Raw genomic sequence first — 13,314 nt, 5'->3', positions numbered from 1 at the left:
ATCCAAATAACAATAACATTTGAATTAACATAGCTTGGGATCAACAGAAACTGAAAAAAGAAATTTCTGTGAGAAATGAGAAGACTGAAGAGTGAAGAGCAGGCTGAGAGAACTTGAAAAGAAATAAATTAGGGTCAGAGACCCTAATTTTTCATCTCATTTATATATTGTCTTATTATTAATTATAATTATTAAATTAAGTTTCAAATTTTAAAATTTCTTCATACATATTTAAGGATAAATAAATAATTTAATTAAATGAATAATAAAAAATTTTAAACGAATAAATTGTATTCAATTCGTTTATGACTCATTTATTGAACGAATCCTAAACAAATTAGTAAATCAATGTCTTCAAACTTGAATTTGTTTTGTCTAATTAACGAATCACATCGAATTCAACCATTTATTAAACGAATCAATTTTTTCAAACCCAAATTCATTTAATTCATTTCAAATTGAATCAAATAAATAAATCCTAACCCAAATTGCCACCACTACCACTGCACTCGGTAAGCTCCTTTAGAATAGATAATTTTGAATTGGGTTTTGCAAACTATTCGAAGACCAAATCATGGAGATGACTATTTGGAATTGTTCCCTCTCGGATTGTGTCTTAAGTCTAACCCCTTTGAAAGAATATTGTGTGCAGTTCATCTCTTTCTAGGAATTACATACAGGTTTATCCCTTTTGGCGAACTTCATCTAAAGTTTATCAAATTTAGAGAATGTCATTTAGGGTTGTTCCCTTTGGAGAACATCGCACTGGGTTCATCTTTTGGACATTCGTTCGCACTGGGTTCATCTTTTGGACATTCGTTCTTTTATTGAAAATGTCATTTCATATTTATCCTTTTGGAGATTGCTATTTAGGGTTGGAGACTTTTCTCAAGGATAATCGTTTTAACGCCAAATGATCTCCAGCATGTTGGATGTAGGGATGGCCAGAGAGCCTATACAGAGCTGGACTCAGCTTTAGCTTGGGTGGTGTATGCTGGGTATTCACGATCCTATAAATTAGGCCAAAATAAACTTGGGCTGCGCCCAAAAAGCATATGTCGACCCGAAAACCCAAATTTTATGAAATTTTTTAAGCATATATATTTTTTAAGTAATTATTTTATTTAGCCTACATATTATATGTATATCTGAAAATTAAATTTTATTAAAATAAATTTTAAAAATTGTAAGATTCTTAAATAAGTTGACATTATATAGAAGCTCAAATTATATCTATAATTTGGGCTTTTTGTGCTCGGTTAAAAAGTATAGATCCTTTTAGGGTCTTTTATGTTCGGCTCAGATGTTCAAAAAGCATGCCGGAGCCCAATCAGGGATTTTGCCATTTCTTAATTAGATGTCTTTCTTACATAAGGCAAATCACATTAGAGTTATGATATTTGCCCTGGGTCAAACCCCGAAAATAAATAAAACGGCATCATTTTGATTTTTTTTTTCTTGTCCAAAATGTTGTCGTTTCACTTACCATTTCCGTTTCACTTACCATTTCCAAAACCTGGGAACGAGATTGATAGAATCCAACAGCTGGGAACGCGATTCGTTTTTTCCTTTCTTCCTTACCGAAAAAATCGTTACTTTCCTTCATCGACCGTGGTGTAGCCTTTCGGGATCCACAACAGAATGCTTCATCCTCTTTGTCTTAAGCTGAAGAAAGTGATTAAGAAAGAAAGAACACACCCATTTAGTGAAGAAAGTGATTAACATCAGCTGTGAAATTTGTCCTTGAAAGCTAAGTTTCGGCTACTAAGCTGAGTTTGGACGGAACAAGACCAACAGTAGCTGCGAAGTTTTGGCAGAACAAGAACATTGTCCCTGAAAGCTTGAATTTTCGAAGCTTGAATTTATTTTTTCGGTACTGTCTTCTTTTCAGTATTTTGTTTTTTGAATTATTTTTTAATTTTTCCCTGCGTTTTTACAACATTGTAACATTGAATTTATTTTTTAACCACAAAAAACGTAGAGAGATTGCTGCGTATGAGCATGCTATGGCATTTGATACCACATTGAACTTGCCAAAAAGTGGTTAAAAACATAAATGAGCTGGGCATTTGTTTGTATATAATGGGTATTAAGCTGAGTATTTGTTTCTATATTGCATTTTGAATGTTGATTAATGAGCTGGGCATTTGTTTGTATATCCCAACCTTATACTGCAAAAGCTGTATCATTTGACCTGTACAAATGTTGGTTTTGAATCATTCAACTTAAACACCTTACTTAATCAAAAGTCCTATAGATTGACAATAATCGAAATAGAGGTGAAAGAGTCATCTTCTTTTTTTTCCGAGTAATTACCCGAGTTCAAATCCTAGAAGATTAAAGATTAAAAAAGATTAAAAAAGAAAAAAAGAGATTAAAAAAGATAAAAGATTACAACAAGCTTGAGCTGTTTCAATTTGAATGTTGAGTTGTTTCATTTTGTTTTTTAAATTTGTTTCTAAATTTAATGAATTTATGATAAATAACTAATAAGATATTGAATTATTTAAATTTGCAGCAGTTAATGGATAATTTCGAACAAGTGGAGGAGGTTGATGAAGTTGGAGAATTGCAGGATTTACAGGGGGCTGAAATGGAAGAAAATAATGAGGAATTGGTGGTGGAAAAAGTTGTTAAGCTTACGGTTGGAATGTCTTTTGATAGTTCTGATGAAATGTTTGAATATTATAAAGCTTTTGGCCTACAAGAGGGGTTTCCAGTGATGCGTAGATCTTGTACAAAAGGGGATGATGGGAGTTTGAGATATGTGACATTTACTTGTGGGAGAAACGGCAAGTCAAAAGCCAAACCCACTAATGTTTTGCGGCTTCAACCAAACCAAAAAATTGGATGCAATGCTAAAATTGGAGGACATTTGGATTTTGTTAATGGAAAATGGGTAATTGAAAATTTGATTCTTGAACACAACCATGCCGTGAGTCCGAGCAAGAGTAGGTATTATTGATGCAACTGTACCATTATTCCTTTTGTTAAAAAGCAGCTTGAAATAAATGAAGAAGCTGGAATTAAAATGGCTCAAAGTTTTAAGTTGATTGTTGTCGAGGCTGGTGGCTTTAAAAATGTATCATTCTTAGAAAGAGATGCTACAAATCATGTTGAGAAGGTGAGGCGATTAAGACTCGGAGAAGGGGATGTTGTTGCAATTCAGAGGTATTTTAAGAAAATGTAAACAGAAAACGATGGGTTTTTCTTCAATATTGACCTAGATGAAAAGGGTCGGTTACAAAATGTATTTTGGGTAGATCCAAGGAGCAGGGCAGCCTATAAAGACTTTGGAGATGTTGTCACATTTGATACCACATACATTACAAATAAGTATGACATGTCATTTGCTCCTTTTGCAGGAGTTAATCATCATGATCAATCAATTTTGTTAGGATGTGGGTTGATTTCGCATGAGGACACAAAGACATTTACATAGTTATTTAACACATGACTATCATGTATGTCTGGTTATCCTCCCCTTGGAATCATTACATATCAAGATAAAGCGATGAAAAACGCAGTTCAGATTGTGTTTCCAAACACTAAGCATCGATGGTGTTTGTGGCATATACTGAAAAATGTGCCTGAGAAGTTGGGAAGGTATGCAGAATATCATGCCATTAGAGTTTCATTGCTTTATATTGTTTATGATTCACATACTCCTGTTGAATTCGAGGAATCTTGGCATGACATGTTAGATAAATATGATCTTAGAAATAATTAGTGGTTGAATAGTTTATATGAGGAAAGAAATCATTGGGTTCTAGCATTCGTGAAAACTACTTTTTGAGCTGGAATGTCAACCACTCAGTGTAGTGAGAGTATAAATACTTTCTTTGATGGGTATGTTAACTCAAAAACAACTTTGAAGCAATTTGTGGAGAAATATAAGAAAGCAATGGAAAGTAAAATTGAGAAAGAATGACAAGCAGATGCACGGAGTTTTAGCCAACGGTTGCCATGTACCAGTTTTGCAATGGAAAAGCAAATTGAAGAAGTGTACACTATTTTCAAGTTTCAAGAATTTCAGTAGGAGCTGGTGAATAAGATATATTGTGAGGTTTTCAGTTGTGGGGGGTCAGAATATGAAGTTATTGAAAACGATGAAAAGAGTAGAGAAAAGACTTTTAAAGTCATTTTTGAAAAAGATAAAGGTGAAATTCATTATATGTGCTCAATGTTTGAATATAAGGGCATTCTTTTCAAACATGCTATCGCAGTGTTGTCACGTAACCGTGTGCAATTACTGCCGAAAAAGTATATCCTACGAAGATGGAGGAAAGATGTGCGGAGATTCTCTAGTAAAGTCAAAGTCAGTTATGATGCACGGAGTTCGAGCATTGAACATCAGCGATATAAAGAGGAGTGCACTATTTTTTATGATGTTGCTGAGGTAGCTTCCAAAAATGAAGAAAGTCATAGAAACATTATGGGTTGGATCGAGAAAGTTATGAAGGATGTATCTCTAAATGTTCGATGTGACGGTGACGATACAACCATTGATGGTGGATCCAATAGTAACATACAAGATCCAGTGGTAACTCGGCGTAAAGGTCGTCCACCTTATCAAAGAAAGCAAAAGCAATTTAAGAGGCCAAAACAGAAATCGAACAACGTTTCGATAAACACAACTATAGAGGTAATTGTATATACTTTAGATTAATTTAATACTTTAATACATTCATTTTAAATCAATTTAATATATACTTTAAATGTGTGTTGACTGCACTTCTAGGACGCAGAGATACATGATTTATCTTCTCAGGTGGCTACTACAATCCCAACACAAGAGAGCAATATGGCTATGGTAATATTTTTTTATTTGTTATTTCCATTCATTGTCATATGTTTGATAATTTGTGTTTAATTTTTTCTTTTTTTTTGGTACAACAACAACCACAGCAAACACCCCTACAACATGCATTTTTCCCCCTTACTATCAGTATTAGATGAATTACGGTCCAGCTCATCATGTACACTTGCAACATGTACCGCAACAAAATTTCGAAAAGGCCAATCAAGGGGAGTTTTCAACTAATGAACCAAGCATGTGATCGAAGTTAGCTTATACTTATGTTTTATGTATTATTCAACTAATGAACTAATGTAATTTGGTGTATGTGTATTTTGACATTTTTTAAATTTTGGAGTTCATAAGTCTATTTTCAAAATGCTAGAAATGGATTCATTTGAAAAATATTAGAATGATTTGGGCCATAGTATAATTTTGAGAAGAATTTTTGGGGCCAAATTATAATTTCATAATACTGTGAATTAATAAGTCTATTTTCAAAATGCTAGAAATGGATTCATTTGAAAAATATTAGAATGATTTGGGCCATAGTATAATTTTGAGAAGAATTTTTGGGGTCAAATTATAATTTCATAATACTGTGAATTAATAAGTCTATTTTCAAAATGCTAGAAATGGATTCATTTGGAAAATATTAGAATAATTTAGGCCATAGCATAATTTTGAGAAGAATTTTTGGGGCCAAATTATAATTTAATAATACTGTGAATTAATAAGTCTATTTTCAAAATGCTAGAAATGGATTCATTTGGAAAATATTAGAATGATTTGGGCTATAGTATAATTTTGAGAAGAATTTTTGGGGCCAAATTATAATTTCATAATACTGTGAATTAAATCAAGAGAGTCAAACAACTCGAAAACTTATATTTAACATGAAAATGCTATTACATATGTCTACAAGTCTTTAACTTGAAACAACTTAAAAATAATACTTTAAGAGAAAACATAATACAACAATCATCAGTATTTTAATAAAATCATATCGTGGTGCTTCTTTCTTTCGAAGTTCGTCGTCCAACAATCGCCTCTGCACTTCATGTTCTCGCATACGCTTAAGTTCTTTATGCAATAAGTGAAATTTAACGGACAAAAACTTGATCTCTAAGGCCAACTTCCTAACTTCATCCGCTAACAAGTCTATTTTCTCTTCGCTAGGTTTACGATCTTCTGCCCATTGAAAGTTCTTACATCCTCTACAAATCCAAAATTTGCGATTTGAATTTTTTATTGTGCGTGACGTTAACAACTCCATATGATTACCGCATCCATTACACATTTGCAATGAGCTTCGATTCTCACTTAACTCGGATGACATTGTTTGTGGTTAATAGTTTCTTACGAAGAAACTGCCCAAAAAGGGAAACAATTATAGTTAATAATGCCAAAGAAATTACCCAATTCAAATTTTAATTGCAATTACAGTTAGTCAGACTTAAAAGAAAAGAAAACTAGAACATATGAACAACATGAAAACTGGAAACTGTAACATATGAACAGCATGAAAACTGAAACATGAAAAGAAATTACCACTAAATTCTACAAGCAACTAGCCAGCAACCACCCAGCAGCTAATGTGAAAACTACAACCAATATGCCAGAAAGGCTACATTTGTCTCGCGTAGCTTCCCAAATTCAAAAAGTTCAACAAAGTTATCAATAAATTCTACAAGCAACCAACCAGCAACCACCCAACAGCTAATATGAAACTACAAGCAATATGCCAGAAAGGCTATCAAAGAACCCAAGCCAAAATGCACGCAATCTATATACCAAAATGCACACAATCTATAAACAGACAACTGGAGATAAAATAGAAGCCTCCAATTCCATCAATAATATTAATCCTCATCACTCGGTTACATTAATTCAAAAAAGTACATGAAATACAGACAGAGAGCAGCTGCAATTGACTCAAATCAGAAATATCTCATGCTAAGAAATAACAGATAAGTTTCAGCTGCATAAGCTCATAAATAACAGACAGAGAGCACCTGCATAAGCCCGGAAATAACAGACAGAGCAACTGCAATTGACTCAAATAAGAAATCTCTTCGAAATCTTCCAGAGCAAAATCTCTTTTTCATCATCATTCATCCTCAACCTCAACATTAGCAAATTCAAAATTGTACCCAAATTCAGCTGAAAATCAATTGCAATTTAATTGATAAAGAACCAAAAAGATCATTGAGAGTACCCAAGCCTAACTAAAAGTATAAGGGTTATGCTTGAGCTACGTAACCCATGCAAGCCTTGCATGGCACATTCAAGACATGTATCAAGTAAAGTTTGTGTGTGGATGCTTACCGAAGCAATAACGGTTGGATTACCACATCAAGTGATCATTGCAGATTTAGCAGGGAATCAAATCTTGGTTGTTACATTTGATTTGAATTCTGCTGCGAGTTTATAGCTAGGCGATATTATCCTTAATTTATTTACTAGATTTGAGCCAATAATCTCGGTTACAAAGCAAAGTATTGTTACGTTTGCTGTTATAAATAAGCTCTAGTACTGAAATAAGAGTCATGGAGAAATTATCTTAAATATTTGTTTGTGGTCGTTCTCACCAAAAGCAGAATAACTATATTACTTGCAATTGTTAGCAAGCATCTGATTGGGACCATATCATTAACACACTTAAATAAAACGGGAATGACAATAGCTATCCAAATTCAGTCGAAAATTAATTAAATGGGAATGACAATAGCTAAGAAAATTTAGCACTTGCAGAGCAATGATATTAAATTTTCATCATAACTGTCCTAACCTAGATCAACCAAATCGTCCCCATTTTGCCATAACCTAAAGAGGAAAAAACGAAGCATTACCTCAGGTTGTGAACTTTGCCTCTTCGTGAGTTTAATTTTTCGAACAAGTTTCAGCTACTAGCGTTACCAGCGTTGACGGTGACCGTGGCAGTGAGTCGGTCGTGGTGGATTCCAAATGGTTGGACCTCCATCGAGGAAGGAAAGTAATGAGTTTTTTGAAGAAACGAAGCACCGAAGAGATTTACGGTCAAACAGAACAAGACCAACTTGGTCTTCTATCTGTCTCGTTCCCATGTGAAACGAAGAAAGGAAGAAATAAAGAGGAAGAGATTTAATTCTTCTCAAAATAGTCCATCAGAAACAGCAACGTTTTGGAGAAGCAAAAAAGAAAAAAAAAACTAAACAAAACGACGCTGTTTTGTTTAGTTTCGGGGTTTGACCTGGGACAAACATCATTTTTCATCACATTAACATTTGTTCACTCACTACTTAGAAATTTAAAGGAAACATTCAAAAATTTAAAAGTAAATGAGAAATGCTAAATAAATCTTTTTCATTGAGAAATGCATAATCACCTCATCCAAGTGGTTGCTTCATTAATCCCTATGACAATGCAAAATAATTATCATTTAAGGAGGTGGGACCCCACATTGAAGATGTCCTCCCTTATCTATAGGAATTTATGGAATTCAAATACGTTGACTAACTAGTGAAGCAAATCAACTAATGCTAAAACGACAAATTTTATGTGCGTTTTTCAAAGTTAAATGACTTAGGCAAAATGAGAAGCTAAGTCTGTATTTTGTGTTATATTGAATTTATTGATTGAAATGACAAAAAGCCTTGCTGTTTTTGGTTTAATGAAATATTAGCAATGCACATGAATCATAATGATGTGTGAATTTGTTATGAAACTATTATGGCATATGCACTTTACGTGCACTTCTGGGCAAGCTTCTAGGTTTGTTATAAAGCTATTTTCATATTTGATTTTAGTGCAACAAACAAAGAGGTATAAAGGATTCAAGAGAGATAGAAAGCTTGAGAAAAAAAGAGTGATCTTTCTCCTTGTACTAAGCTTTATAAATCTCTATGTAAAGAAACTTGAGTTAATTGATATAGCTAATCAATTTTTTCCTCTCATGGATGCAGGTTAATACAAATTGGCTGAACTATTAATTGGCTAAATTCTATAATTATTTAGTGATTTACGTTGTTTTAATTGCTTTTGATTTAATCATCATTTTGTTCATTTTAAGATTCTTAATTAGCTATTCAAATCATCCTCTAAGCATCTTGTAGTGTCCAAATTAAAGATTTTAGGTAGTGTTTGGTGAATCTTGATTTGCATTGCTTCTCAATCACTACAATTGGTATCAGAGTAGGGTCCTTTGATCAAATCCAAGTTGGCTACTCCTAAAGTTGATCTAAAGAAGTTTAATGGAAAGAATGTTTTCAATATGTGGAAAGTCAAAATAGAAGCCTATTGAATACAAAGGGGTTGGGATTGTAGATCTCATTGCATATACAATTGATATTTCACATGAAATTAATGATGAAGACCAAGAAGTTGCTAAGAGGTAGCTTAGAGCACACTTAAGTTCGAATGGCAAAAGGCTATAGATGAGAAAATATCATGTGTTTATAAGAACAACACCTGGGAGCTGGTGAGAAAACATGACAACAGAAGATTAGTTGGCTATAAATGGATTTTTAGAATCAAAGATAGATTAATAGCTACTGAATTTAGGAGATTTAGAGCTAGGTCAGTAGCTAAAGCATATACTTAGATGAAAGAAGCGGACTTTAAATAAGTATTTTTACATGTAGTCAGTCATGCTTCTATAAGAATGTTATTGGCTTTGATAAAAGTTCATGACATAGAGCTTGATCAAGTTGATATTGAAACTGTTTTCTTGCATATGAGACTATAAGAAGAGATTCTAATTATTCAATCAGAAGGGTATGTGGATCCTAAGAAGGCTGATTATGTGTGTTTATTGAGGAAATCACTATATGGATTAAAGTAATCCCCTAGGCAGTGGCATCTCAAGTTTAATAAGTTCATGATTTTTCATGCATTTGAGAGATGTAGTTTTGATCATTGTGTATATTACAAGCTATTAAGAACATATCTCTATATATACTTATTGCTATATGTAGATGATATATTGATAGCTTGTGAACAAAGAGATGACATTGAAGCCTTAAAGCTGCTGTTGAACTTAGAATTTGATATGAAATACTTTGGACATACTAAGAAGATCTTAGGCATGGACACAAGGAGAAATAGAAGAGAAAGGACAATGATTATTTTGCAAGAGAAGTATTTGAATAAAGAGCTTGACACTTTTGGGATGCAACGTTGCAAGTCTGTAATGACACCATCAGCATCTCATTTCTGACTATCTAATCTGCAATTCCTAAAATAAATGAAGAAAAGGGTAAAATGGCAAAAATTCCTTATGCTCATGTTGTAGGGTATATAATATATGCTATGGTCTTAACTGAAATATTAGTTATGCAACCCAAGAGGGGGGTGAATTGGGTTTTTAAAACTTAAACTAAGCAAACCACACAACAATTTAATCTAATGCCTTAATAAAATAAAAATAAATAAATTTAATAGTGCTAAAAAATAAAAGGGTAAGAGAAGAGAGAGCAAACATAAATATTTTTACGTGATTCGACAATCCCCGCCTCCAAGCAAACTAAGCTAGAAGATTTCATTATCCAAGCCTCCAAGGCTTCAAGTTCTTACAATTGACTTTTAAGGTGTCAATGACCTTTACAACAAGAGATTATCCCTTAATCTCTTAACCCAAGTGTTTCTCACACTCAAATTCTCATAAATTTGATAAAGAAATAAAAATTACAACAAATAACTCTCTTTTAAAGTGGATTACAAATGATAGCACAATGGACATTTAATATATAATCATTTGCGAAATGGAAACTCAAAATATAATGTATGCTCTTGTTATTTCTTGCAAAAGTTTTTAAAATTGAATTGGATTTGAGTTTCTATAGTTTTGACACAAAAATTAGTCGTTATAGACAAAACCAGCAAGCAAGCAACTAGCCTCTTGATTAGTTGGCTCGCCACTAAGTACAGTGCAAGTTACCATTGCAATTTGAATTTTGTTACAATGATGCTACAGTAACACCATTTTCTAAAATTATATTTTTGCCCAACCTTTCTATAATTTGACTAATGCGCAAAACGTCATAAAACTTTGCAAACAGATCTAATTTCAGAATTTCTAAATAAAGCTTGTTATTCCACAAAACTTTTGAAATTATGCTATGACTCAAAACTTTATAATATTTTTTAAAGAGGTTCTTCTTTCCTTTTTTTTTTTTTTACCATAATGCCTATTGATTTCAAAGTTCTCAACATTTTTTAATTTAATCCAAAATTTAAAAAATACTCAAATCCACAAAATACTTGTCCTATATATAACCTTTTGGTTTATAAAAAATAATGATTTATTAAAAAAAATCTTGAGCTTCTCAAATGTTAAATCATGCATATATTAAATCATAACAACGTTACAAGACTTTGTCGTAATAATGACTCCGTTGAGTTAAACTTTGTTCTTGATCGAACCGTTGTCCGCTGAGTGTCTTGATCTTCATTTCAATTGATTCACTTGCATAAATATTATCCTTCAAGAACCAGTGAAAATGTGAAATACAATATTTATCATATCACTTAAGACACATATTTGTTATCATAAAAATTACAATATGTGTACCCATTTAGGCTAACATTAACAAGACCTGACATATCACGTGCTTTAAGCATTGTAAGTAGATACATTGCAGCACTTGGTAAGGAGCATTAGAAGGCAGTTAAATGGATAATGAGGTACTTGAAAAGTACTCAGGATATTAGTTGTTGTATAGAAGATTAGCAGTTTGAATAGTGGATTATGGGTTTTATAGATTCAAATTTTGTTGGTGATCATGATAGAATAAAGTCCTTAATAGGTTATATGTTCATGTTGAATGGCTACATTATCAACTAGAAAGCAAACCTCTAGAATGTTATTACCATGTCAAAAACAAAGTCTGAATATACTGCTGCTCTAGAGGCAATGAAAGAAGTATTATGGCTCAAAGGTTTGATGGCTAAGTTAGAAATGCTTTAGAAGATTGTTGAAATACATTGTGACAGCTCAAATGTTGTATACTTGAGTGAAAATCCAACTCACTATGAAAGAACCAAACATATTGATGTTAAATTTCACTTGTAAGAAATGAAATATCTAAAGGAGTAATCAAAATGGTAAATGTTCATACTGACAGCAATCCTACAGACATGCTTATTGTTAAGTCCAAAATTTATAGAGTTGGCATTTTATGGTCAGTCTAGTTAAATTGAAAATTTATTTATTGCATATCTTGTAATATGGATTAATTTATTAATTTCCTAATTTAGTGAGATTCCAATTTATTAGGAATATTTGTTCCTCATTTAATTAGATGTCTAATTTAGCAAGTCAATTAATGGTGGGATTTTATAATTGGCACATGAGATCTATTTAGAGCAAGAAGTTGGTTCAAATAGGAAGTTCATTAAATGCTCTAGATATTATTGGGAGACAAGCAAGCCAAGAAGATCAGATTTATTCCTATTCAGATTCATGAGAATTATAAGAGGAAAGAAACTCTTATTTGGAAAGAATCCAAGTCTTTTAAGACTTGCTATTTTGGTGAAACCCTAGTGCCTATATAAAGAGAGGTATTTCACAATTGAAGATTGCACAACACAGACCATAAAGCAGAGAAGCAAAATTCGGCCTCCTCCCTAGAGAATCTGGATTTGGTGCATCATGTTGTGTTGATTTGTTTTCTTATCTTCTGTTCATCTCTGCAGAGAGTCTATGTGGATCTTGGATCACTAGACATTGAAGAATTGAAGAATTGCTATTGATCACTTTGCGAAGTGCCTTGAGGATCGTGGATCAAGAGGGGTAGCGATTATTCAAGAGAAGCAGATTCAGTCTAAGATTGAGTAAACTATATGGTGATAAACTATAAGTGAGAGTCTTAAGTTTGGTAAATCCATAGGTTGTAACATCTCAACTTAGTAAATTACTTTTCATCTAGGCGTGGCCTCGTGGATGTAGGATTGGTTAATCCGAACCATGTAAAAATCTCCATGTCATTTATTTTCTGCATTTTATTATGTTTTTAAAAGTTAATATTTTTTATGCGGATGAACAGTATTTGTAAACAGTCGTGGTGAACAGTTGCAGTAAACAGTAACCGTGAACAGTACTTCTGAAAAAAATTAAGTTCTTAATTTTTGGTTTTTAATTACCAATATCTATTTCTAATAGATCTAAATTCCTAACACTTATAAAGGTGGTTCCCATAGCTAAATTCAAAGTTTACTTGTTGATTGGATTGTGTAGTCTCTAAATTGTATAGAAAAGACGCGAAAATTGATCAGGTTTGATAGTTTCAAGATGGAGATTTATTTAGTAACCAATGAAGCAAATCAACTAATGCTGAAATGACAGAGTTTACGTGCGTTTGTAGGTGTTATTTGACTTAGGCAAAATGACAAACTAAGTCTGCATTTTGCTTTATACTGATTTTTCTGATTGAAACAACAAATAGCCTTGCTATTTTCGATTTAATGAAACACGAGCAACACATATGAAGTATAATAACATGTGAAGTTTGTTATGAAACCATTATGGCATATGCCTC

The 13,314-nt window shown here is 32.6% G+C and overlaps 1 protein-coding gene across 1 annotated transcript; it reads left to right on the top strand.

Annotated features, from left to right (window-relative positions):
• The first annotated feature begins 3,514 nt into the window (after positions 1–3,514).
• LOC112097336 (protein FAR1-RELATED SEQUENCE 1-like) lies at positions 3,515–12,529 on the top strand. The gene is made up of 4 exons (XM_024182521.1): positions 3,515–3,606; positions 4,075–4,645; positions 4,742–4,813; positions 12,473–12,529. Exons 1-4 carry the CDS (start codon positions 3,515–3,517, stop codon positions 12,527–12,529), a joined length of 792 nt encoding a protein of 263 aa, XP_024038289.1.
• Positions 12,530–13,314: the final 785 nt, after the last annotated feature.

Source organism: Citrus clementina, unplaced genomic scaffold (assembly GCF_000493195.1).
Source record: "Citrus clementina cultivar Clemenules unplaced genomic scaffold, Citrus_clementina_v1.0 scaffold_6, whole genome shotgun sequence".
Lineage (NCBI taxonomy): Eukaryota > Viridiplantae > Streptophyta > Magnoliopsida > Sapindales > Rutaceae > Citrus > Citrus x clementina.
Note: the sequence above shows the minus strand (reverse complement) of the source record. Positions and strands in the feature narration are given on the sequence as shown.

What these genes read in the sequence shown, in the direction of transcription:
- LOC112097336 (XM_024182521.1), top strand. Translation starts at nt 3,515, where the DNA reads ATGAAAAACGCAGTTCAGATTGTGTTTCCAAACACTAAGCATCGATGG. An exon ending in GTGCCTGAGAAGTTGGGAAG is followed by an intron (nt 3,607 to 4,074) that starts GTATGCAGAATA and finishes TGAGGTTTTCAG; the next exon opens with TTGTGGGGGGTCAGAATATG. An exon ending in AAGAGAGCAATATGGCTATG is followed by an intron (nt 4,814 to 12,472) that starts GTAATATTTTTT and finishes TCATCTCTGCAG; the next exon opens with AGAGTCTATGTGGATCTTGG.